At 42.3% G+C, this 23,610-nt stretch overlaps 2 protein-coding genes across 2 annotated transcripts; both read left to right on the top strand.

Moving 5' to 3' along the window:
* The first annotated feature begins 6,937 nt into the window (after positions 1 to 6,937).
* On the top strand, positions 6,938 to 12,245 carry pgfa (placental growth factor a). Its single transcript, XM_021318572.2, has 6 exons — positions 6,938 to 7,103; positions 11,114 to 11,147; positions 11,627 to 11,826; positions 11,923 to 11,984; positions 12,075 to 12,104; positions 12,182 to 12,245. Exons 1-6 carry the CDS (start codon positions 7,035 to 7,037, stop codon positions 12,243 to 12,245), a joined length of 459 nt encoding a protein of 152 aa, XP_021174247.2. The 5' UTR covers positions 6,938 to 7,034.
* Positions 12,246 to 16,094: 3,849 nt separating this feature from the next.
* cipcb (CLOCK-interacting pacemaker b) lies at positions 16,095 to 20,773 on the top strand. Its single transcript, XM_012866670.3, has 4 exons — positions 16,095 to 16,416; positions 18,218 to 18,405; positions 18,491 to 18,675; positions 18,989 to 20,773. The coding sequence occupies exons 2-4, from the start codon at positions 18,297 to 18,299 to the stop codon at positions 19,856 to 19,858; spliced, it is 1,164 nt and encodes a 387-aa protein (XP_012722124.2). The 5' UTR covers positions 16,095 to 16,416; positions 18,218 to 18,296; the 3' UTR covers positions 19,859 to 20,773.
* The last annotated feature ends 2,837 nt before the right edge of the window (positions 20,774 to 23,610 follow it).

The raw sequence follows: 23,610 nt of genomic DNA, 5'->3' as shown, positions 1-23,610 counted from the left end.
TGAGAGTTTCAGAAACATGGATTTACAATCGATGTTTTCAATACTCTTAACTTGCTGTATTATGTACTTTTTAAGGACTTTTATTTAGCAACACATAACTTCCTCTTTCCTCGGGTTTATGATGTGACATAAAGACCTAGTTTCCTTAGACGTTCACAATGACAGAGCAGAACAGCTGTTTCCCTGCGTCAATAACTGTCCGTTGTTTGGGCGTCTGATCAGGATACTTCCCCAAACATTCATTATGGGAACATAGTAACGTCAAAGACTCTTGATTCATGGGTGTTCCCTCTTTGACGCGCTTCAAGGCACTCCCCACAGGGAGATGACCATAGGAAACTCGCTGAGGGGGGCATACAAATATCCATTCTGACCTGAGAATATCTTAAAATACCCAAGAATGAGCTGGAGAATGTGCCTGAGGATAAGTGAGATCTGAGTTTCCGTCGTGGATGGATGGGTTTTGATTTTCACAAGTTAATGAATCTCCATGTTCGGAGCAATAATCAAAACTTCACCCTTTTTTTTGCCTGTTTTGAAACTGCTGGGAGCAGAGAGAGCTGCGAAGGTGTTTTGAGCTCAGTCCTACCACAGCCTGAAGATGCAGCGGCAATTTCAGCGACACAAGTGACTCACATGTTTTGACATCTTATTGCACGCAAGTCACATGGCCCGGGTGACATCGACACCTTTATTTGAAAGACTTTCAGCGAGGAACTGGCTGCAGCATGGCAGCCCTTATTTCAGCAGTCCTTGGATACTCACCAACCCCTAAAGCCTGGAAGACATGACATGCAGTGGCGGTTCTAGACCACATTTACCAGGGGGCCAGGGTGGGGCCAACGCTTTTTTTTTCATTGGGGGCACTGAAAAAAATAATCATACCAGGAAAAACTGGGCAAAATTTAATCGTTTGATATATTAAGTGAGCTCTGGAACTGCAAGTTTGCAGGCCCCTGAAAATCTGTGATCCTGCCTCAATACGGCTGAAGCTAAAAGTGAAACACGTTCATTTTAAAATCCTTATTAAAATAAAAATGTAGAGGTAAAAATTTAAATGGGCCCAAGGGACCAACCAGTTCCGATTTCTGTTCCAGCACATTTCATCATGAGAAATTGATTCAGTATTATGTCTTCAGTACAGGGATCATAACAGGTTCTCCAGGGGCACTGGCCCCTGTTGGCCCCTGTCTAGGACCGCCCATGATCACATGCAATCCCATTTCCAACGAAAACCTGTCCTAAAGAGGACTCTCGACCTGTGGCGTTAACTTCAGTCTTAATTAAGTCACCAGAAGAAATAATCACACCTCTACTTATTCAGTGGGTCCAGGACAAATTAGACCCTTACCAATTCGCCTACAAACAGAAGAGGACCACAGAAGATGCCTTGACCACCCTCACACACTTGTGTGAAAACATCTGGACGCACCAAGCAAAAATACATATACAAAAGGGCTGTTCGTTGACTTTTCCTCTGCATTTAATGCAATAAAAAATGTATTTATGCTTTCAAAAATGCTCATTCTTAGCGTCAAAGCCTCATCTACTGGCACCAGTCTTTCCTCACAAACAGACCACAGCTGGTCAAGGTAAACACAACTCATGCTCTTCCCTGACTAGAACGAACCGTTCCCCTCTGTTGTCTACCATCTACACACCAATGACTGCGTCATACCGGCGCCTAACCATCATTTAATTCAATTTTCCGATGGCACAGCATTGGTGGCTCTACTGTCAGGCTAGGAACAACCGTGTCTGTACTATGACTGCGTGAGGAGCCCGGTTGACTGGTGTGACCAAAACGCACTTATTATAAGCTCAGCTAAACCCGAGGAAGTCGTCTGTGGCCGAACCCAACTCGCTATTATTGCTCCACAAGAGACTGTCAAACAGTATCTCGTGTGAATTCGTAGCCAATAAACCTTTTAAGAGAACCTCACTTCACAAACCCCGGAACTATCCTTATAAGGAACAACAGGCATTCATTAAAGACAGGGGGATCCAGAGTATTTCATTGGTAGAATAAGGAGCATTGGACAGGTGCCTACATGTTTATTTCCGTTTAGTGAGTTCAAACAGTTTATTACTGTACAGTATTACTGTACAGTGAACGCCTGTAGTCTCTCATGTGTACAGCGCCCTCTCCTGGACTGGCTAATGTGGATGATTTATGCAACAAATGAATCAAAGGACCCCATTTCTGAGGAGAAACAACAAGTACCGTCATGCTGGACAATTTCTACACAGCCGTCATTCAGAGTGTGTTTGCTGTAGGGCAGCTCAGTGTGGTTCAGTGGCCTCTTAATACAGCTGAAGAACAGGCTAAGGACCTGAGAGGCGATTTAGGGAGCGTTGATGCAGAAGGAACAGGTATAAGAGAAAAAGCCTTTCCTATCCAACCATCAGTGACATTAACATGTGGACTTTCCTAAATGCCGGTTGACTTTACGTTGAACCATGTGTTTTAGACAGATAAGACAAAGATAATGTTGCTCCTGGTGAGTTGGCCGCGTAATGAAGAACCCATATGTGGACCGTATCTGGGTCCATTTCTCATCCAAAGTGTCTGATAGCCTTGTTAGAGTACACGCTATCATGAAGCCTGGAAATTTCTAAGTAAACAGCTTCCTCTCTCTTTAACCCTCCGGCGTTGTGAAATGTTATAGCAGAGGGATAGTGGCTGTGGCTGTCCTGTTGGCAAAAAGGGGGGGATTATTTCCCATCTGCATAAATGTCCTAAAAAAATGTTATTTAACTTCAATTTTTAAAAATGCACATTACCTTTACAATAAAATATGGATTTATTTGGAGGAGGTTTACACAACTGGACCAGGGGTGCCAAAAAGATCAAAGATATATGATTTAAGTGTATGATGCAATCCTGACATTCAGAGGTAAAAAAGAAGGACTGCACTGACGGCTGAGTTTCTCTCTGCCTTCGTGAACAGACTTGCATCTGCTTCACATAAATCATTCAGCTCAGCTACGGCTGGCTTCCGTGAGCTTGGGAGCCAACAGCGTTACCCACAATGCACCTGCGGCAACTTAAAGTGTGGGAATTTAGATGGTTTGGGTTTTTTTTTTTTTTAACCACCAACATAAAACCAATTAGCAGAGCAGCACGGCGATGTATTTCTGATTCCCTGTTTTTTGGCTCTTAATCAGAAGATGAAGTTCAACTTGTAGTTCTTCACCACAACCTCTCAGCGTTTGGCGTGTTCAACGTGCCGCCCGTTGCAGGTGGTTTGGCCTGTCACCCGTGACCTTGCTCACATTCCCGGCCTCCCCGTCCCACCTGCTGCTCCAGCTGAGGGCAGCCCCCAGCCTCCTGCAGCTGCAACCGGGACCTGATCCTGAGCCGAGCTTCTCAGAGACAGGAAGCGCCGCGCAGCTGTCCGTCTGATGGCCGCCTGTCCGACGTGGATGTCAGGAAGTGGACTGCCTCCCACGGGGCTTTAATGAGGAAGTAGCTTTCACGAAGACCGTGGAGCTTCGTGGATTTCTTAAATGGTTTCATAACAATCCGAACAGTGAACTGGGTTAGAGCAGAGGTTTTTACACCCCTTGAACTTTTCTAATGTCTGCCACCTCACAGGCCCAAGCTTCAATGAATTATCTTTGGGTTTTGGTTGCTAAGACAACTATGTATCTGCAATGTAGAAAGTCGGAGAAATAAGGAAAAGCCATTGAATGGCAAAGGTGAGTCGAAACATTTGTTCGTGTATGAATTTGCATTGATCTAACGCTTCCGTTGTACTTCTGGCTGCATGTTTAGGCTGCATCTCTGTCCTACTCTCCAGTCTTTCTCGTCCTCTAACAGGTGCTCTTCCAGGGCTGCTCTCCATTTAGCCCTGTCCATCTTCCCCTTCTACTTTTACAGGCCTCCCTTTTCCTGCAGAAGGAAAGCATCCGTATAGCATGATGCCGCCGCCTCCATGTTTCACATGAAGTATGTCGTTTTAAGAATGATGGGCGGTGTTAGTCTTCCGCCGCACATCGCGCTTGACGCGTCGCCCAAAAACGATCAGTTTCTATCTCACCTGAGTGCCTTCAGAGGCATCTTCGCCCTTCCTCTGATTGGTTGTTTGTTTATTTTGGACAGTCCGCCACAGCAAAGTTACAATTACATATTCCTCAGTGTAAATGCATACACAGTATTACATTTGGGTACAGTGCCCTTTGATTAATGCTACCTATAGCCTCATTGTAGGTGGTGGGTTTGCAGTTGTTCTTTGCTTTTTCCATTTTCCGACGGCAGTGCCCAGTGAGTTCGGGCATCTTTTAATAACTTGATCCTCCTTTAAACATCGCCACAACTTTATCTCTGACCTGTCTGCTGTGTTCCTCGGTCTTCATGATGCTGTTTGCTCTCTAGCGTCCCCCAACAAACCTCTGGGGCCTTCACAGAACAGCTGGATTTGTGCGGTGATTGAATAACTACGCAGGTGGACTGTAGTTACAATCAGATGGTGGCACCGGGTTCAGGGTATCAGAGTAAAAGCGATGAACACAAGTGCTCTCCAAACTTTTCAGTCATCGATCATTTTTGCTAAAACTGAGAATCGTGATTCCTTTTCATCTGACCTCACAGACCTGCACCTCACCACGTGGGCCAATCACATGACATCCCAATAAAATGCATGGAAGTCTGTCGCTGAACATTTAACAATATGGAAAGGTTTAAAGGCTCTGAATACTCAAACACATTTTAAACGATGCAAATGATAAAATTGCACGCTGCTCTTCTGTAACACAAATGCTTCACCGGCCAAACACAGTTTGTAGGGGTTTGTGCTCAGACTGGCAGACCGCTTCCATCTATTTTTTTCTCCTTTACAACAAATCAGACCAATTATCCAGACATCTGAGCTTGTCTTTACAAATGTGAACACAGCCTGTTAATTGTGGTCTCTTACTGGCAAAGAAAAGGAGGAAACAATACGTTTGGCATGACTGGGTTCACTTCCTCTCTTGGCAAAATGAAAGGAGACTACAGTCACGCAAACTGTACAATAAATCTAGACACTCACGCATTGTGTTATCTTATATGCACGAATGCATATAAACATGTCAAGAAGAAGGAGTCCTCAGATTTAGAAACATTCTGATCATTCCCGTAGCATCTCTATGGATAACCTCGGGTCCTCGGTGCAACAGCCAGAGGCTCAGTTCGTGAAAACAACGCCGTTGAGCTGAAAGGCTTCAACTAACAACCACATCCAGATGTGCAGTCTGTTCTGTCGGGTGTCGGCAAACATCCCTCAGAGCAAAGTGCTCAGTGGGTCAGTTGTCGTGGTTTAAAAGTTTGTTTCTGCCACTGGCACGAAGCATGGCACAAAATCTGTCGTGTGCTGATTCATTTAAAAACAAACATCACAACCGTTTTCCAGCTTGGACAGGTCTGAAAAGGCTCCATCTCACCTCCTTTAACTGGAAAAAGAAAAGTAAACCGCCCAAACAGGTCCCAGTCCAACCTGTGGGGTCGCACGTACACATTTCTGTTGCCGTGGATGTCCAGCGCCTCGCAAAAAGCAAGGGATCCGTTTTCACGTTTTGTCATGGTACAACCTCAAAGGTGAGGGTAGTTTACTGAGATTTTATGTGGTAAAACAAAGTAGAAAACCTTTTTTTTTAAATCACCCCAAAAAATCTAAAAAGGGTTGTGTGGATTTCAATTCAGTTCCCTTTACTCTAACACCCTTAATTAAAATCCAGCAGAACCCACTCCCTCCAAAGGGCTTGTCATTTGCGAATGGAGTCGAGTGTTTGTAATTTAACCTCCGTATAAATATACCTGCACCATGAAGACCTCAGAGGGGTTTTAGGAGGACATAAGGTCACATTCACCCATCTGCACTCTGTATCTATATGTTCGCACATTCACACACCGACGTACAGAGTCAACAGGCCTTTAACATGTGCCAGGCGACCACTTTTCCCCTGAGAAAGAGTCAAGGGAGGGAAAAGGTGCTCCTGTCAGATCAGACAAATATGGAACCTTTTGGCTAATATTCAAAACCCATGTGTGGAAGAAAATGTGTCTCTCCCTGAACACACAATCCCCACTGTGAAACACGGCGGTGGCAGCATCAGGCTACAGGGATGCTTTTCTCCAGCAGGGACGTTAGAGATGACCAGGTGGTGGATGGAGTTAAATTCAGGGCAACCATGAGAGAAAACGTGTTGGAAGCTGCAGACGAGTAGCTTAGAATGGACCAATCAAAAGACACAGCTAGCTCTAAGTGACAGCCTGGAGCAAGACTTTAAAATCGGTGTTGACAGACAACCTCCATCTAATCGAATTCAACTTACAACACATTCTCACTTCCTACGAGGTGTTGGACCTCAAGCTATTCTGCAAAGAGGAATCTGTAAAGGCAGGAGAAGACGGTTCTGCGAAGCACCGGCATTCATTTCATTGCAGAATTACTTTAAGTTCTGTTGCATAAAATCCTAATTAAGTATATACATGTATCAAACAAACAGCAACGAAATATAAAAAGAAATTCAGAGATTTGTGAAGAATTTTGCTAGGCGCTGCATGGCGAGTGATTAAAAATAAAAACACCCCACAAAGACAAACTTTGGGAGCGGGAAATAAAGGTGTTAGCTGTGGAAAAATATTTCATCTTCATCAGTACAAAAAAAAAAGTTTCTTGTTGCGATAGACAAATGATTTATTAGTGCACGGCTAGTGGGCGATCCATTAAATTTTATTCTAACCTTTCATAACCTAGAGTTACGTGTGAACCTCACCGTAAACACGTTCCAATAAGGGTTAAGTTGCATCAGCCACGAGTAATGAGTGGACGTTGACGTCATCCCCTTTGAAGGAAAAGGCTGAACTTACTCAAATTTCTCTTGAATTCTGACGGTGGTTTCCACTTAATCACTAGCTGCTCATATAACCCACCTTTGCCATGCAGTGGGACGGCTCCAGTTTCCAGCTGCTCCTCCCCCCGTTTGCTTAACATTTTTATTTCCCTCCAACTGGAAGAGAAGCCGGGGTAAAAAACTCATCCTCTGCAGGCATGATGCACAGCTTCAGAGACACCACGTGCCTCCTGCTGGTTCTTCTGCTGCGGCTGGTTCTTGTGCAGGTAGGAGTTTGCTTATTTATCTTTTTTATTTTTAATTATTTTAGACATTCTAGGTGCAATGCAAAATCCACTCAATGGTTGTTATCCCCTGGAACGTTAGACCTAAGCGTCGTATGAAGCAGCCATACAAGCAGCCCCTGCATGTTTCCACACATTTGCTCAGATATTTGCTTTTTTTTTGTTTTTATTTTATTGATTGTTTTTGATGAGATTACAACCACAACTGTGTATTTGAGCAGGTGCAAAAGCCAAAGATCGGTTAGCTTAAGGGCCCAATCTCTTGGGCTCATTGGGCCCTTAAAGCAGCATTTAGTTCCTATGCTCCACTTATCTGGAACAAACTTCCAGAAAATTGTAAAGGTGCGGAAAGCCTGAGTTCCTTTAAATCAAGATTAAAAACACATTTGTTTAGGATTGCCTTCAACTGTTCTAGTTAACTGAATCACCACTTCTTTGTTCTAATTTCTATCTACATTTTATTCCTACTTGCTTTTATTCTGTTTTAATTTGCTATATTTTAATCATGTAAAGCACTTTGCATTGTCCCTGTACTGAATTGTGCTGTATAAATAAATTTGCCTTGCCTTGCCTTGCCTTGCCTAAAGGGTATCCAGAGTATGTCGCCTTTGAGAAGTTCACATTCATTGGAATGCTTTGTAACATTTTTTATTTTAAATCTGACACTTTATGTTTATAATGCCCATGCACTCAAACAAGATCCCCAATTTGTTTAGAAAAAAAAAGCCCACAGCATCACAGATGCTCCACCATGCCCACAGTGGGCCAGAGGTGAATTTCCACATATTGATGGAAGACAGGCATGTGCCTGGAAAAAGAAAGTTGATTCAGATCCTGGTTTATCTGTTGTTTCTCAGCAAACTGAGCGTGAGTGTTTGTTGCCCAAAAGCTTTGACTCGTTTGAGCAAAATAAAACTTTTCTGTTTAAAGATTGTTTTTGTTGTTTGTCTTTACGTTTTAATTTGTAGAGGGACCTTGAGTTTTATAAAAGGTGCTTGAAAACAGAATGCATTATTATCATTATAAAGATTCAGTAATGTTTTTGGAAGAAATACACTTGTGGAGCAGAAACAGATATTAAGTTCTAAAATGTTTAGTTGATGCTAGTGCAAGAAAAGATCAACATATTTATCTTCCTTATCAATGTGGCGGTTCTGCAAATCAAGTCGTCATAGCCCAGGATATACATACTTCTACATTTTCTCAACAATAGTGAGCATTAGTGAGACTCTTTCTTTTTTCATTTATTTATTTTTAATGCATTTTAATATATGTTTTACTTATAGTTCTGACTGAACCAGAGGAAGCTAAGAAGTATCAACACATATTCAATTTTCCAGATGTTAAAGATCTGAGTCCCCATTTTCTCTGTGTAAACAATCAATTCCATTTATCTGGAACAAACATCCAGAAAACTGTAAAAGTGCTGAAAGCCTGAGTTCTTTTAAATCAAGATTAAAAACACATTTGTTTAGGATTACCTTTGACTGTTCTAGTTAAACTGGTTTACTGAAACATCATTAGGTCAAGTTTGTATTCCAACTGTTTTTAAAATTAGCTTTTAGTTCCATTTTCCCATGTTTTATTTTGTTTCATTATTCCTTGCTTTTATTCTCTAAAGCACTTTGCATTGTCTTTGAACTGAAATGTGCTATACAAATAAATTTGCCTTGCCTCGCCTTGCCTCGCCTTGCCTCGCCTCGCCTCGCCTCGCCTTGCCTTGCCTTGCCTTGCCTTGCCTTGCCTTGCCTTGCCTTGCCCAACATTTGGTCTCCACTTGGGCTTTCTGGGTCTGTGGATCTCTGCAATAATAGCAAACATGGCCATTGTTTGGACAGTAAAACCTTTTACATTGTGAATTTGCAGAACTGGATCCCATTCAAATCAGGTCCACAAAGGGAAAGTTGCTAAAGCAAGTATTAGTCTTGGTGTTCAGGATTTTCTAGCTTAATGTATGTTAGTGTTTTTATTTTGCAGCATTTAGGTGAAACATGCTCTTGAGCTCATTGTAAAGCCACACCACTGTTGGGCTGTATTCCTCCTGCATGAAATCTGTTTTATATGATGAATGCAGCTGTTCCATTCAGCTAGTGGGGCTCTATTGCATCAGATTTAAGCTCAAGCTCCTAAACGGTCAGATACATATTAAAGCTGTCATCCTCCCAAGAAATCCCTAAGAGTGGCAATTATGGGAGGAAATTGTGACTTAATTATAAACCATCTTATGATCAAACAAACAGAATAATCCGTGTAGCTACGTTTACTTGCTGCTCGTGAGTAGAAACCTGCTCCCATTTCATCCCAAAATGATTCTCATCTCTGGCAGATTTAGATTTAAATACACATTAGGGGATGGGGCTGGTGGAAGTTTTCAGGACCCTAAAACCTCATAAACAACAGCATAACCTATGAAGTCATCATAAATGTGGGTCTTGCATAAATTTTCCATACGCACTAAAATTGCGAAATCCTTCAAACACCCCATTAGTGGCAAGATTATCAATGTAAAAGGTTTTATCGCCTTCAAAACTAAGAATGTGATCTACATGATACAGGAACCTCTAAATCAGGGGTCCACAACCTTAGAAATGCAAAGAGCAATTTTTGTCTTTATTCTTTACTATAACATTTGCATAAAGCCTTAACCTGAGTTACTTTTCTTTTCATGACGCCTACTGTATTGCTTATGTTTTATGATTAAATTAAAGAGACAGAATTTTATATCTTATAGATTATATCTAATCTTTGGTTTTAAAACAAAGAAATATGTCAAACTATTAAGAGAAGATCATTTTCTTAAAAGAAACTATCCAAATTGATGGATGTTGGAAAAACACATGTAGTTTGCAGCTCAAAGGTCATTTAGTGTTGTTCTTTTGTGAAATGTATGTGTAAAAGTAGCATGCAAAACATTTTGTTCTGCAGAACTGGCCTTTTTTAACTTTTATATTTTAAAATATTTCTCAAGAGCCTAACATTTTATAACCTTGCTTGTAAGCTGAATGGCCGCGGTATTTATGCGTTCACAAACACAAGAGAACAATAATGTGTAGAACTTAACCGAGAGCGCTGCACATTATATATCTGCCTCGCAAGGTGAAACAGGCCGAAATTATGAACAGCCACTGTTGAGGGTCTAAAGCGCCACATGTGTGTTGCAGACCCCCGCTCTAACTAAACAAATTAACAAACACAGAAGTTCCATCAAGAGAAAATATTTAACCAGTCCTGTTGATAGATAAGTTATTATAAATAGATGATGCTTACCAGTTGGTAAGCATCATCTGCTTAAATGCTGATTGGTCAGCCTGTGTATGTGTCAGTGTGGGATTGGTTCATTTGAATCTTTTTTATATATATATGTTTAATTTCAACACAAACTGTTTGGTGTTTTGCAATGACCCCGATGAAGACTAAATAAGGTTGTTTCTCAGTTCTCGAAGTGTTGCTGGAGTCGAGTCGTCACCAGTTTTAGGTTTGAAGTAATCTTTTAATGTTACAACATGTTTCTTCTGAATCTAGTTTTTGTATTAATGTTTTTGGAGTGACGAATCTCAACATGAATATGTTGAAGGACGTAATGAATTTCAGAAACAATGTAAATGAAAGCAGATAAAGAATAGTAGATGTTTTTTTTTTTCTTTTACAAATTGATGCTCCATTTTTAACTAAATCATTATCTTTTGAGAGATGCACGTTTCATTTTCTATCAGAAACAAACGTATTGATAAAATGAAAATAAGTAAATCTAAATCTGCGTGGGAATAGTGAATGAATAGTTTGGGGCTTTCACTCTGCGCAATAGTGAATCAAATCTTGAGCATCGTCCTTTCCCCGCCACTAGAGGGAGCTGTGCAACTGCTGAATCTAGTCTACATCAGCTTGTGGGCAGACTGCCCAAACAGACAAAATATAATTCTTGTTTGTTTATTTGCTAATGTTTTTGTGCGTGTGATTGTCAAATTATTTGTTTGTTTATGTCTTTTTGTTAGATGCTAAACCTTCCAGCGGATGAAAGCCCAAAAGGTAAGATGGGAACACGTTCTGCTTATTTTCTGATCAATCTTAATACAGTTTTGTAATTTCACATTTGAAATCAAATTTCAGATCCAATTTTTTTTTTTTTGCCACATTGGGGATATAAATGTGCACTTTTGCTTGAATATTCATTACAATTTACTACACACCTTTTATTTTATTTCACATTATTTTACCAGAGTGTATATTTCTATACCTACTGCTCCAATTAACCGATGTACCACTTTAATTTAAAAGGTATGTCCGTGCTATTCTACATCTGATCCAACATGTATGGTGATGCAAGTGATTCTTGATTTATTACTCAAAGCGTCCGATCAGGGATCAAGCCAAATGACCTCAACAGCCATAAACTAGCTCTCAAAACATCCTGCGAGGGTGACACAGTTTTAGAGGCTGGGAGTTCCTTATTACTTTTCATGCAAATGCCTGATTAATATAACAGTTCATTTTATTCTCCTCAACAGTAGCAATGAGATTCATGGAGGTGCTAACAAAGAGCGTGTGTCGACCGATCGAGAAGCTTGTGAATGTGGAAGGGGAGTTCCCTGATGGCGTGGAGTACATCTACATACCTTCTTGTGTCCCGCTGTTTCGCTGCTCCGGCTGCTGCATTGATGAGACTAAGGAGTGCTATCCTACCACTAAACGCAACATCACCTTAGAGGTGAGGACAGGTCAAGGACGCGCTCAAATACCCCTCCTGAATACACTAAATATTAATATGAAGCCTCACCATTCCCCCACCCCCTCATGTCCGCAGGTAAACCAGTCCGGCCAGTATGTGAATCTTACATTTGTGGAGCATCAGGCATGTGGAGTGAGGTAAACTAATGTTAAACACGTCCGACAAACACCTGCTGATGCAGTTCACTTGTTATGATCCTGTGATATTAAAGCTGTCCTCCTTTTTAGGGAGAAATACACATATCAAAATGATACAAGGTCAGTAAAAATTATATATATGGTGATTAGCACCTATCAACTGTATGTTATAATTATATTTTGCTCGCTCTGCACAGCAGTGTCATCTCTCAGACACAGACACCAAAGGAGGAAGCCGGGGAGGACAAGCTGAAGCTGTGACAAGTAAGACTGATGCTCCTCCTTTCTGGTGCTTACACACCACCACTCTTTCACAGTGTGTGCGCCTTTTACAGCTGCTTTTATCGTCTTTTTTTCCTTTTACTCAGCCTGACAAGCATGAAGAAAAGAGATTAAATGCTATCACGTTTTATTATTATCTGCCTTATAGTTCATCACTTCTGCAGAGCTTTAGTCCAAATTGCTGCTGGTGAGCCCTTTCTGGAAGGTCACAGAAAGTTTGATAGCCTAAACCAAGGACGAGCAGTCTGCTGATTTAAAAAAAGAAAAAAAGAAAAAAAAAGAAATCAACAATATGAGTGAAAATATATTTTGGAGCAGATGAAGAGGTGCTCAAGGGCGACTGTTCAGGGAGAGTGAAGAGTCCGAACGAGAGGTCTGACTTTTCCACAGTCTCCTTGTTTAGCAATCACAAAAGCTTCTGGGTGTTTGTAAAAAAAATTAAACAAAAAAACGTTGAAACATTACAGGATCAACGGGCCTATAGTGTGTTATTTCAATGTCAGACCACAGTGTGTGAAACTGGGAGACGAGTGTGTTCACACTGTTTGGGCATTGCTTGCGGGGTTTCACAAGGGTCCGTTTTGGGTCCAAACTTTTTCATAATGCATTTAAATGACAAATGCAAAATACTTGAAGTTATGAAATTTATATCATTTGCTAGAGACACTGCATTTTTGTTGAATCCCTTCATCTAGAAGCTGTATTTTGGGGGGGCTTCAGGTCACTGAAAAGGTACTGTTGTATCCGACAGCCTGTCGGTTTCCCAAGAAAAGTATGTACGGTCTCCTCTCTTGTTTCATTATCCATGCGAGTCAGAGGGATCATTTTACATACAGTTAAATGAGATTTAGGTCCATTATCACGAAAACTTCTATTTGCTCAGAACATACAGTGTTGGAACATCGCTTTAGAAAGAAACAGTGCCATAAAAAGGTATCCATACTCTTTTATGGTTTTGTTACATGGCAACTACAAAGTTCAATGTATTTAGCAAGAGTCTGTGTATTAGACGAACATCTCAGTGCAGTAGGTAGGTAGGTAAACGATCTGAAATATTTTATATATAAATATATAATATATCAAATATTTCAGATCGTTTACCTACCTAAAAGATAGTATTTTTGAGTTTTCTTCAGCTGTACGCCATAATCAGCGATATTAAAACAATAAAAGGCTTGCGATATTTCAGTTGATTTGTAATGAATCCAGAATGTATGACAGTTCATGTTTTTTAATTGCATTACAGAAAATAAAGAATTTTATCACAATATTCTAATTTTCTGAGACAGTCCTGTATGTGTATATATATATATATATATATATATATATATATATATATATATATATATATATATATATATATATATATATATATGTATGTATGTATGTATGTATGTATGTATGTATGTGTGTGTGTATATGTATATGCAGTAGGTAGGTAGGTAAACGATCTGAAATATTTTATATATTATATATTTATATATTGTTGCACAATTGTCTTTCATGGACATCCCCTGCTTGCTCCTGAGAATACGGCACTATTTTACAGGCTTTCTCCAGCAAACCTCTGAGGCCTTTGCATGACTTCTATTCAAGTTAAAGTCCCACACTACTGGACCAGTTTCTGCGCAGAGATACTCCAGATTTTAAATAAAACTCTTTGGCCGTATCTGCTTGGTGCTGGAACTGATTTTTAGAACAAATGACTAAGCTTTCCCATTTGGACCAGAGTTGAATTTCCTCTTTTGGTTGCTTTGTAGATAAATTGGACAGATTTCTATGTGCCAAATAACACATCAAAAGTGCTGCAAAAGAACACCAGCTGTTTTCTCAGTGGGTCAGAATGTGAAACTCTGTTGAAACATGGGAACAAGTGAAATGCTCATGCTGTTTTGGATTCATTGACACATGTTGTGTCTTTACAGGTGCTAATTCTCTCAGAAGAGGATAAATCTTCATTGATGCAAACATGATTTAGGATCGGCGTTCTCATCCTCCGTACGTGAATAACTTCCTGCAGTCATCCAAGCAGAAGGCAGTTCTTTCCTCTGCGAACCCCTCGTCATTATTTATCACAGAATAAGGATCGCGCTTTGGTCCTGGCTGCTGTTTGTTTTTGACCAAAGTCTGCTCAGCCTTTTCGAATCTAGCTGTACGCGAGGTTTGGACAATGTACATTAGCTGCAGAATATAGAAGACTTTGTGTTTATTGAACTTTGATCATGTAACCGTCTTTAAACGCAGACAACGAATAATGTAGAATCAGTGAGACGTGTATGTATTTTTGGAGTTTTTATTTAATTAATGGTGTGTTCAATGAATAAAATAAACAAAACGACAATGGTTCTTTGTGATTTTGCCGCCTGAATTGTGTAGAGCACTATGATCAAGGTCAACCCCCGGGTCTGAAGTCTTTTAAAGCTACAAACAGGTTTTCTTCCAGGTTAACCTGTTATTGACTCCAGAATCCCTGCAGCATGATGCTCCCACCAATATGTTTAGCCATTAATGTTATGCCATCAAGTGATGTGGCGTTTGACGTATATAAGCCAAAAAACATACGTTTTTGGCTCATCTGAACAATACGGTTGCTGTTTGTCTCACAATTGTTATTGCAGACACGATAATGGATTAATGGCGTTTCTTCCCGCCCCTCATCACCTCAAGTCAGAGATGTGGAGCATCGCTAATCGTTGTCCTCTCAGCTTGCTCTGCCGTCTGATTTGTAAATCTCTGCGGCTCCTCTTGAGTTATTATGAGCCTCTTGGCTGTTTCTCAGATTAATCCACTCATTGTTTGGATGGAACACATTTCCGTAGCTTTGTAGTTGTGCCATACTCTTTTCTTTTTTTAATTTATTTTACGTGTGGATGGTATTAAACAACATGATCTGTGACATGATCAAAGCTTAGGGTTTGTCTTTTTCTAACCTGCTTTAAACTTCTCCACAACTTTATCCCTGACCTCTCTGGTGTGTTCCTTTGTCCTAATGATACATCTTCTCTTAACTTTTCAGGGTCTCACAGAGAAGCAACTTAGATTGACGTTTTTTGTAATAAAATGACCAAATGTGAACAGATCAAGAGGTGTGAATAATTTTGTGAAGCATTTCAGCCATGCACAAAAGGGGTGGTTGTTTTCCCATGGGTGTAAAAAGAATTCTCTCAGCCACACTCTGGTATGGTTAGATTTCATAGCAAGGTTATTATTGTGCCACAATAGTAACCTACTTGGTGGCACACATGATTAATATGTCACATCCATGCCATTTGTTGGTCTCGAGTTTTCCTGCAATCTTGCCCTCGGCATAAACATCTGCACAGATGTTGAGAGAAAGAGAGGCACGCATGCATGCACGTGTTTGACCCATTGTTTTCACGGGGCAGAGTAAAAAGCAGAGCTCTTGTTCACTCCGCGGGGCACGCTGCAGAGAAAAGCACTAGTTCTGCTCAGGTTAGCTCCGGGGCAAACATTTACGTAACAAAACTAGACGCCCTCACGTCACCGTGCTTCTACGTCGCCTAGCTTCGCTGCGTCCAGCTCAAATCCCAATGGCAGGACCACAGCAGCGTAGTCCGAAACATGCCAGCCACACGCTAGTCGGTGGTCACGTTTTTCAGCTGCTGGCGGCGCCGGCCAATCAGAGACCCGGAGCTCGGTCACATGGGAATGTGGGGCGGCCAAAACAATGTGACGTACGGGATACTCCAGTCATGGCCACGCCCTCCACTACCAAATATGGACCCGGAGCTTAAAAAAAATACATGGTTTTCTCCTGTTTTGAGCTTAAATAACAATTACAGGCGAACTAACGTGGCGGAATTATATCGCCGTGGTTATTATTAGCGGTGACACGGTCTAAGTGTTGAAGCACGCCGGAGAGAGAGCGAGCATGAGCCGCACCGTGCTGCCGCATGTGAGCCAGCGGGGCCGGGGGGAGGAGCAGCGCTGGGTCCCGTGTACTGCACCGTGGGACAGCCCCATCCAGACGCTGCAGCTGGGCGGCGGCAGCAGAGAGCGACCACACCGAGGACGGAAAAAACTAAAAAAAAAAAGAGAAAGGAGTCAGCCGTAACCTCCACCTGAATTCAGCTTCCTGGTTTCCAGCGTTCAACGCCTCTTTGTCGGGACCACACATCGACGGAAAAAAGTACGTGTTTTTGTTTGTTGTCTCTCCCGCATTCACTTGTGTTTTTTTTAATACATTTTAAGCAAGTCACGCGTCGTGGGAGTCGTCCCCCATTAGCATTGCGTGTTAGCTCTCTAAGCGGCTAACGCCAGGACGGGAGGAGGGGAAAACCACGCTTTTGACTTTTCCTCCTGTATTAAACATCGAATCTGTTGATTAAGCCCGCTTCTTAATTCAGCGTATTTTAATTCAGCTTATTTAAATGTAATTCAGCGTTTGCAATGCTGCCGACTGCCAGGCCTACTGGCGATGAGCTGTGTCCAGTTTGATACGTCCATTTGGGTTAGTCGTCCGCTAAAGGTTAGAGATTAAATTAGGCTGTAGATGGTTCCTAAACATTCACGATAAACGATTTCTAATGTTTTCTCGCGACACCCACACTTCAGTGGGTTTTTGTTTCACGGATAATCTCTGGTCAGTCCGTTATTATGAAAATGTAAACATGTATACACTTCCACCCAAAACACCGTCCTATGGTTCCGTTGCCATGCATGTTTACCTGATTCCCAAGACTTCATGTGGAGGGAGGGAGGAGTTCAGGTCAGATGGGACCAGAGCTGAAGTTTCCGGCTTAGATGCAAACACTAAACATTCCCAGTACTGGCAACAGCAGCAGCAACAGGGGAGGTGCAGACCTTTCTGGAGACTGGGGCCGAGGTCCACTGTTAGAGCAAAGCAGATGCATGTTTTAGAGCGGCCTAGTCAAAGGCCGGACCCAAGTCTGTTTGAGAATCTGTGTCCAGATGCTTTCACGTTAAATCTGGGCTAGTTTACAAAGAAAAGGGAGGAAGGGGTGTGTTGGCATCTGGAAGTGGGAAGCAGGTAAGAGACGTACCGCTAAATAGTAGCAGCTTTAGGGTAGTTTTACAAATACTTATTGCAGAGGGCTAAAAAGTTTTGTTTAAAGAGGGGGGAAAAAATCACAACTGTAACAATTACGCTATACTTTGTTGGTAAATTGTGCGTAAAATGCGTGGGTTTGTGAGTGTGAAATTACAAAAAAAATGTTCAAGGGATGTGAATACCTTTCCAGGGCACTGTAAAAGTAACCTGACTCCGCCAGATAGATTTGCTCCGCATATCCATCTGGAAACCTTCCGTTGAAGTAATTTTGGGAAGGGGCAAAAATACTGGTTAGCTGATTGGCCTATGTTGGTGATAGACGGGCCAAATAAACCAATCAGATCAACGAAGCATATGACGTACTAACAGCGACGACGAAAACACAACCACAAGCTCTTGCCGAAACCAGTCGGGAGAAGAGCAAAAACATCTTTTCCTCTGAAAAAAGCCTCCAGAGCAGTGTTTTGCTCTTCTTTCAGTGAAGAAATACTCTGTAATTCCAATAAAACTTGCTCGATAGTCACGCTAACGCTAGTTTCATTGGCTGAAGCCGCCATGTTGTTTAGACTGAACTGCCGCTCCTCGTTGCGTCACACCTCAACTCGCCTCAAAGCCAACGCTGATTGGACGTTCGTTTGGTGAACGGCTCCAAATTTTCTTTAACGGAAAGTAGCCAGACTGATCTGCGAGTGAAACCTTGAAAACTCGCGAGATCAGGATGGTCTCACGAGGCTAGCGTAAAAGGAGAGAGTAACGCAAAAATAAACCTGAACATATTTGTTCTTTGTTGCCAGGTTGTAACCACAAATTACAACTTTTAAATGTTTCTACTGATATGTTGTTTTTTTAGCTTTCATGCAGCCGTGTAACGTGTCCTCAGTTTGAAAGATGGTTGATTCACTGTGGTTTTCCTTCGCAGCTTTAGCGTTTCCCATGCTGAACTAGCTTGGGAGGGCTTGTGGATCCGAGGAGCGTCTCAGTGAAGCGGGGAAAGGAGGATGAGCGCCAAGAGGAAGGCAGAGAGTCTCCTGAGGGCAGCGAACCGACCTTACGTCATGAAGTGCAGAGGTTCCCTGGCGGATTCGGAAAGAGACTCCGGGTTCTCAGGTGCGACCCTCGGCGCACGCGGAGGGCGTATGGCACGCGGGGATCCCCCTCTGAGCCGCGGTTAATTTCTCCTTCTGCCCCGCAGATGCCAGCTCAGAGCACCTGAGCACCGTGGACGCCACCGACTCGGAGGACTCGCCCCAGCCCGCTGCACGGCGGGGGGCGCAGGGCGCGGGCTCCGACTCGAAGCGCTCTCAGCCGGCTGTGGTCGGGGGCTCCTACTCCAGACTCTCACCGATGATCATAATGAACAACGTTGTGCTGAAGCAGGTACGGCGACGCAGCGTCGGGTCTAAAAGCTCGCATGTTGTCAGCACCTTATCTGAAAAGCTGGACTTTCTGAGACACTCTTGTCTTTCTTTTACATCGCTGCCATTTGTTTCTCCTTTGTTTTATTGTAAAGTGAACAAGAGTATTCCTAATAGTGCCTATAAATTGTGTAATAATAACATATTTATATAAGATTTTAATTTATTTATTTGCCTTATTTGGACCAAAGAAGTGGGGAAACGGAAGAGTTGGGAATTAAAGGAGGGGGCGGCTCTGAATCCATCTGTAATCGATCCCTCTTATTCTCTTGCAGCCTGTGGAGAACCCTCCTGCTCTGAAGCCCTGGGGGTTCAGTCCCACCGTGGAGGTGGTGCAGCCGGTGGTCCCGCCGCCTCAGGTGGTCTTTCTTCAGCCGGTGGTCTCTCGCCAGGGCTCCCCGGGCTCCAAAGAAGCCACCTCTAAGCACAGACGCTCTAGAAAGTATCTGCCGATCTTAAAGTCCTACCCCAAGATCGCCCCGCATCCCGGAGACAGTGTTGGTTCCTCAGGAAGAGGGACTGCTTCTTCTTCTTCCTCCTCCTCCTCCTCCTCTTCATCAGGGTCAGAGAAATGTAGCACCTTGAGCTCCAGCCTGTGGGAACAGCACCAGAGGCAGAAGGAACAGAGATCTCTGTGCAGCAGCACCAGTAACTCTGCGTGTGCGTCTCCCAGTCTTCCCGGTACCCCCAGCACCGCGTCGCCTCTGCTCCACACCAGACTTTCCCTCCCCGCAGCAGAAAGCGGCGCCGGCGTCAGTCCCGCCACGGAGGGGCCTTCGCCGGACGGCAGCCCGCCCCCGCCTCTCAGTCCCTCCAAACACCAGACGCTCAGCCTGGACAGCATCTCGTCTCTGGAGTACGGCCTGAGCGACGGCGGCTCGTACTCCAAGAGGAAGCGCTTCTGCAACACGTACAACATCCTGAGCAAGTCCGGCCTGCTGGACATCACGCTGCGCACCAAGGAGCTCCTCAGGCAGAACCAGAGCACTCAGAGCGACCTGGACCGGCTCAGGAAACACACGGACCTGTTCCTGCTGGCCCTGCAGACCGGGGACACCAGCGGCTGCGTGAGACTGCTGAGCAGCCTGCAGGAGGAGGACAGGGAGAGGGCCGCTCAGAACGGCCTGAAAGCAGATCAGACCTAGACCGGCGCGCGGCGGTAATCCATCAGACTCAGAGGAGGATCCGAACGAGGGGGGGTAGACGTGTGCGCAGGCAGATGGACTGAAAGTAATGTGCTCTACATTACTGATCCCTCCCCCAGACTCTCAGACTGACAGCAGCACACTGTGGCCTACATTTTCGCTACTGTTTGCCTTCAGTCCCTTCCCGACCAAACTAATGTAAAAAGAAGTCGTCAGAATACTTGTCTCCTTTTTAATTGTCGCACTCTAGTCAAGAAATGCTCTGCAACGCTGTAGGGGGGACCCTGCTGCTGCTCTCTTTCACTAACGGGCGGCGCAGACGAGAACCGTGAACGCGTTTAGTGGTTAAAGGTGTGGAAACGGCTCGGTTAATTACTGAACCTTTAGTCTACCTGGGCTCCCTCTGATGGCAAAAGTTGATCCGTTTTTCATTTCAACCTAAAGCGGGCGAAGGGATCGGGCGATCCTGGATAAATGTGATCGGTGGGATCAAAACATGAACGCTGTCAGATATTCTGACTTAGAATCCCCTTTAAAAGGCTTTGAGAAGAGCGTTACTTATGAGTGGATTTTCTCAGCAAGTTCGCATCCAAAAGGTAAAACGCTGCAACCTTCTGATGACTGTAAATGTGGTTTGCGGAACCAAAGTGTCGAAGCAGTAAGAAAAGATCAGCGTTCTCCCTCTGCGAAGCTCTCCGTTTAGTTCAGGGCCCATTCAGAAAGTCCTGCCTCCTCCATCAGGGCCGTTTTTAATGGGCAGATTCTCTGGTTTCTGCAGCCAAACAGACCAAATAAGGCTAGATATTTCAATTTAAGTTGGATTTAAACCTTAAAGCATACCTGCTGTTTTTATAGCAGACTGTCGTCAATTGTCTGGGCTTTCTAAAAATTGATCCGCAGGCACGTTTAGCAGACTAAATGATGTGGAACGGACTCCATGCTATCATAGAAGATGATACGATGACCTAGATGACATCAGGTTGAACACGTTCAGAGCGTTTTGCCTGTCGGTTGCATAAAAACAGCCAAACATGTGCATGAAGTGTACTTCACCTCTGCTTCTCATGTTTGTTTTTAATTATTTTTGTTGTTTTTGTTTTCTCTGATCAGATGGTTGTCAGATATCCACGTTCTAATAACCAATTAGCTGCTTCCCTGAAAAAGGTTCACTGTAAGGCATAGCAGGATTATCGGTCAATGCTGAATGTTTTCTCCCTTTTTTTTTTTGTCTGCTTTATTGTTTTTAATTGTGCATCCAGGTGAAATATAAGTGGACAGTCGCCTGTCTTCATGTGTAACTTTTTTTTGTTTTCTGTCTATTGCTGTGTTTCTACTCTAAAGTCTGTGTTTAAATGTTTTTGTTCAAACTGAGACAATAATTGAGGCAGCTACTGATGAAAGCCAGTAGTTTATCTGTTTATTTTACGCTCCAATTTAAATCAAGAGCAATTTTTTTTGTGTGTTTATAGATCATGGCCTTAAAATTCGAGTCATAAGTATGTTAAATAAAATAGTTGCACTAAAACAGTTGAAAAGCTTTTGTTGCAGGCTTTCTTGGCAGCTGTGGTACTGTAGCTTATTTAAGGTGGTAATGAGGTTTTCATTTTGTGTTTTTTTTTTTTTTATTTTTTATTATTTCTTTCATTTTTCTTTTCTTTTACACTAGTTGCATCACCAGACCGACATTGCAGTCACACGCCCACTGCAGCCTGAAGGCAGCAGTGATTTATGGTTTTTAATTTTAGTCTCATAATCAACTCGTTCCACATATCCTGGCCAGCGGTTGGACGTTTGCTGGGAGGATTTATGAACAATCTGTGCTTCTATTGACTCAAAGTGGTCCAGATTTGGCATCTCAAGAGAAGGAGGCTTGTACAATACAACTCATCGTCTAAGCTGCTGTATATAGGAAAATCCTCTTTGACGACTGTGTCAATCCTTGGAGCGAGGGAGAAAATATATTTTTTTTAATCTACTATTAAAAACTCAATAGTAGATTTCTTTTTTGTAAGTTACGTTCTGTTTTATTTTATTGCACATTATTATTGAATACTGTTTTGCTTTGATAGACACGGCATCACCTGTCTACTCCACACTAAATGTCTGTATGAAGCACATTTAACGTATGATTTTTATTTTTATTTTTCAAATAAATTTGGTAAAGGAGGTGATTTGTTGCCATTTCTGTCACGAAAAACAATTCAGTGTGAGCTTTGCTGTGTTTGAGGTCATCCTCGCTCCTCTCTTTCGCTGCAGGCCAGCCCTTCAACTAGCACAGACCCAGCGTTATATGCACTCTAGTCCTTTAAGGCTTCACAATCTGTCCCAAATATAGCTTTTAATCTAAAGTGATCTACCCTGCAAACCCCAACGAGTTAAAGGGTAATGGATATTCTCAAACTCTTTTTGTTTTCCCATCTGATGCAATATGCCCGTCTGGTGGCTTCAAAGTATACGAATAAGAAGCCCTGAAGTGCTCCCCGACCTTTGAGTGCTGCTCCAAAATCCTGCAGGAGGCTACAACTTAGGAGCCCAACTTGTTTTTGTTATACATATATATTTTTTCTCTCCAAATGAATTTTCTGATCTCATTTGTGCTCTTTGGAAGCCTTAAAACATCCATGGAGATGCAAGATAAGTAAAGCTACTCCTCCAGCTGTTGGCAAACACTTTGAACAAGGTCGTTAAAAGAGAACAAGAAAATGTACATTTTCCTCATGAAAGGTGAACAGATTTCACAATTTCACCCGAGCTTACAGAATTTAGTAGGAATTTTTGGCTCGAAGCAGAGCTGTAAAACCTCTCCAGGATTGACAATAATCTGGTTTAATTTACTTAAAATGTGAAGATTGGAAGACCTGCAGCTGAAATTTTATTTTTCTGTTGGCTGATACAGTGCATGTCTGCCAGCAGTTAAACGACTAATCCATAAGTATTGAGTCCTTATGATTGACATAAGTAACAGAAATGCTGGACAATAGGAAGAGTTGCCACCACTTTTTTGCTAACTGTAATAAAGTAAAGTCAAGCCGGGGTCGCACAGCTGGTATTGTTAGGGGGATATCCAGAATTTGTTATTTCGTCTTCCAAAATGCAATTTTCATGTGCAATGGGATACATTTAATGTATGTCTGATGGTTTTAATAATTTTTTTTTTTATTTGTTTTTCTAAAATGTTCAGAGGAGTTTTCTATGTGTCATTCCACGCAAAGTGATGTAGACATGAGTCGGCATAATTTTTAAAAGGTGTGAAAAAATGGTTATGATGAATTAAGATTATAGAGTCACGTTGACCTGCAAGCAGTCAGTAGATCTAAAATACTTGTTGACCTTGAAGACTGACCGAATCAGGTCGTAAATGGGTTGTAATGTGAACCCATTCCGATCAGGCGGAGTTATGGTTTGATTTAAAATCCTGCGGGGTTGTTTTGTGTGTTCACGTTTAGGGTTCAATTGTCTGTGTAATAAATATCATTTTAAAAAGATGTTCCTCTGTATGATGACCTATGTATTATATATTTTATACACCCACATGAGAATTGTGTTTCTCATTTGTTTCTGCTTGTGCCTGAATATCAGCGGCATTCTTTGTTGAAAAAAAGTGAATAAAACATTATAAATTAATTGCAATCTACACAAATCAGAATTGAATTCTATTTTTGTTGTTAAAAATACTTTTTTCTGTCTCTTTACTGTAGTGTATACTGTTGACCGCTAGATGGCTCTGGTGAGACGCAACTGTTTTGCGCGGA

The sequence above is a fragment of the Fundulus heteroclitus genome, unplaced genomic scaffold, assembly GCF_011125445.2.
Source record: "Fundulus heteroclitus isolate FHET01 unplaced genomic scaffold, MU-UCD_Fhet_4.1 scaffold_76, whole genome shotgun sequence".
NCBI lineage: Eukaryota > Metazoa > Chordata > Actinopteri > Cyprinodontiformes > Fundulidae > Fundulus > Fundulus heteroclitus.
This window is presented reverse-complemented; position numbering and strand designations above follow the sequence as displayed.

What these genes read in the sequence shown, in the direction of transcription:
- pgfa (XM_021318572.2), top strand. Translation starts at nt 7,035, where the DNA reads ATGATGCACAGCTTCAGAGACACCACGTGCCTCCTGCTGGTTCTTCTG. An exon ending in TGCGGCTGGTTCTTGTGCAG is followed by an intron (nt 7,104 to 11,113) that starts GTAGGAGTTTGC and finishes TCTTTTTGTTAG; the next exon opens with ATGCTAAACCTTCCAGCGGA. An exon ending in ACATATCAAAATGATACAAG is followed by an intron (nt 12,105 to 12,181) that starts GTCAGTAAAAAT and finishes CGCTCTGCACAG; the next exon opens with CAGTGTCATCTCTCAGACAC.
- cipcb (XM_012866670.3), top strand. Translation starts at nt 18,297, where the DNA reads ATGAGCGCCAAGAGGAAGGCAGAGAGTCTCCTGAGGGCAGCGAACCGA. An exon ending in AAGAGACTCCGGGTTCTCAG is followed by an intron (nt 18,406 to 18,490) that starts GTGCGACCCTCG and finishes TCTGCCCCGCAG; the next exon opens with ATGCCAGCTCAGAGCACCTG. An exon ending in ACAACGTTGTGCTGAAGCAG is followed by an intron (nt 18,676 to 18,988) that starts GTACGGCGACGC and finishes ATTCTCTTGCAG; the next exon opens with CCTGTGGAGAACCCTCCTGC.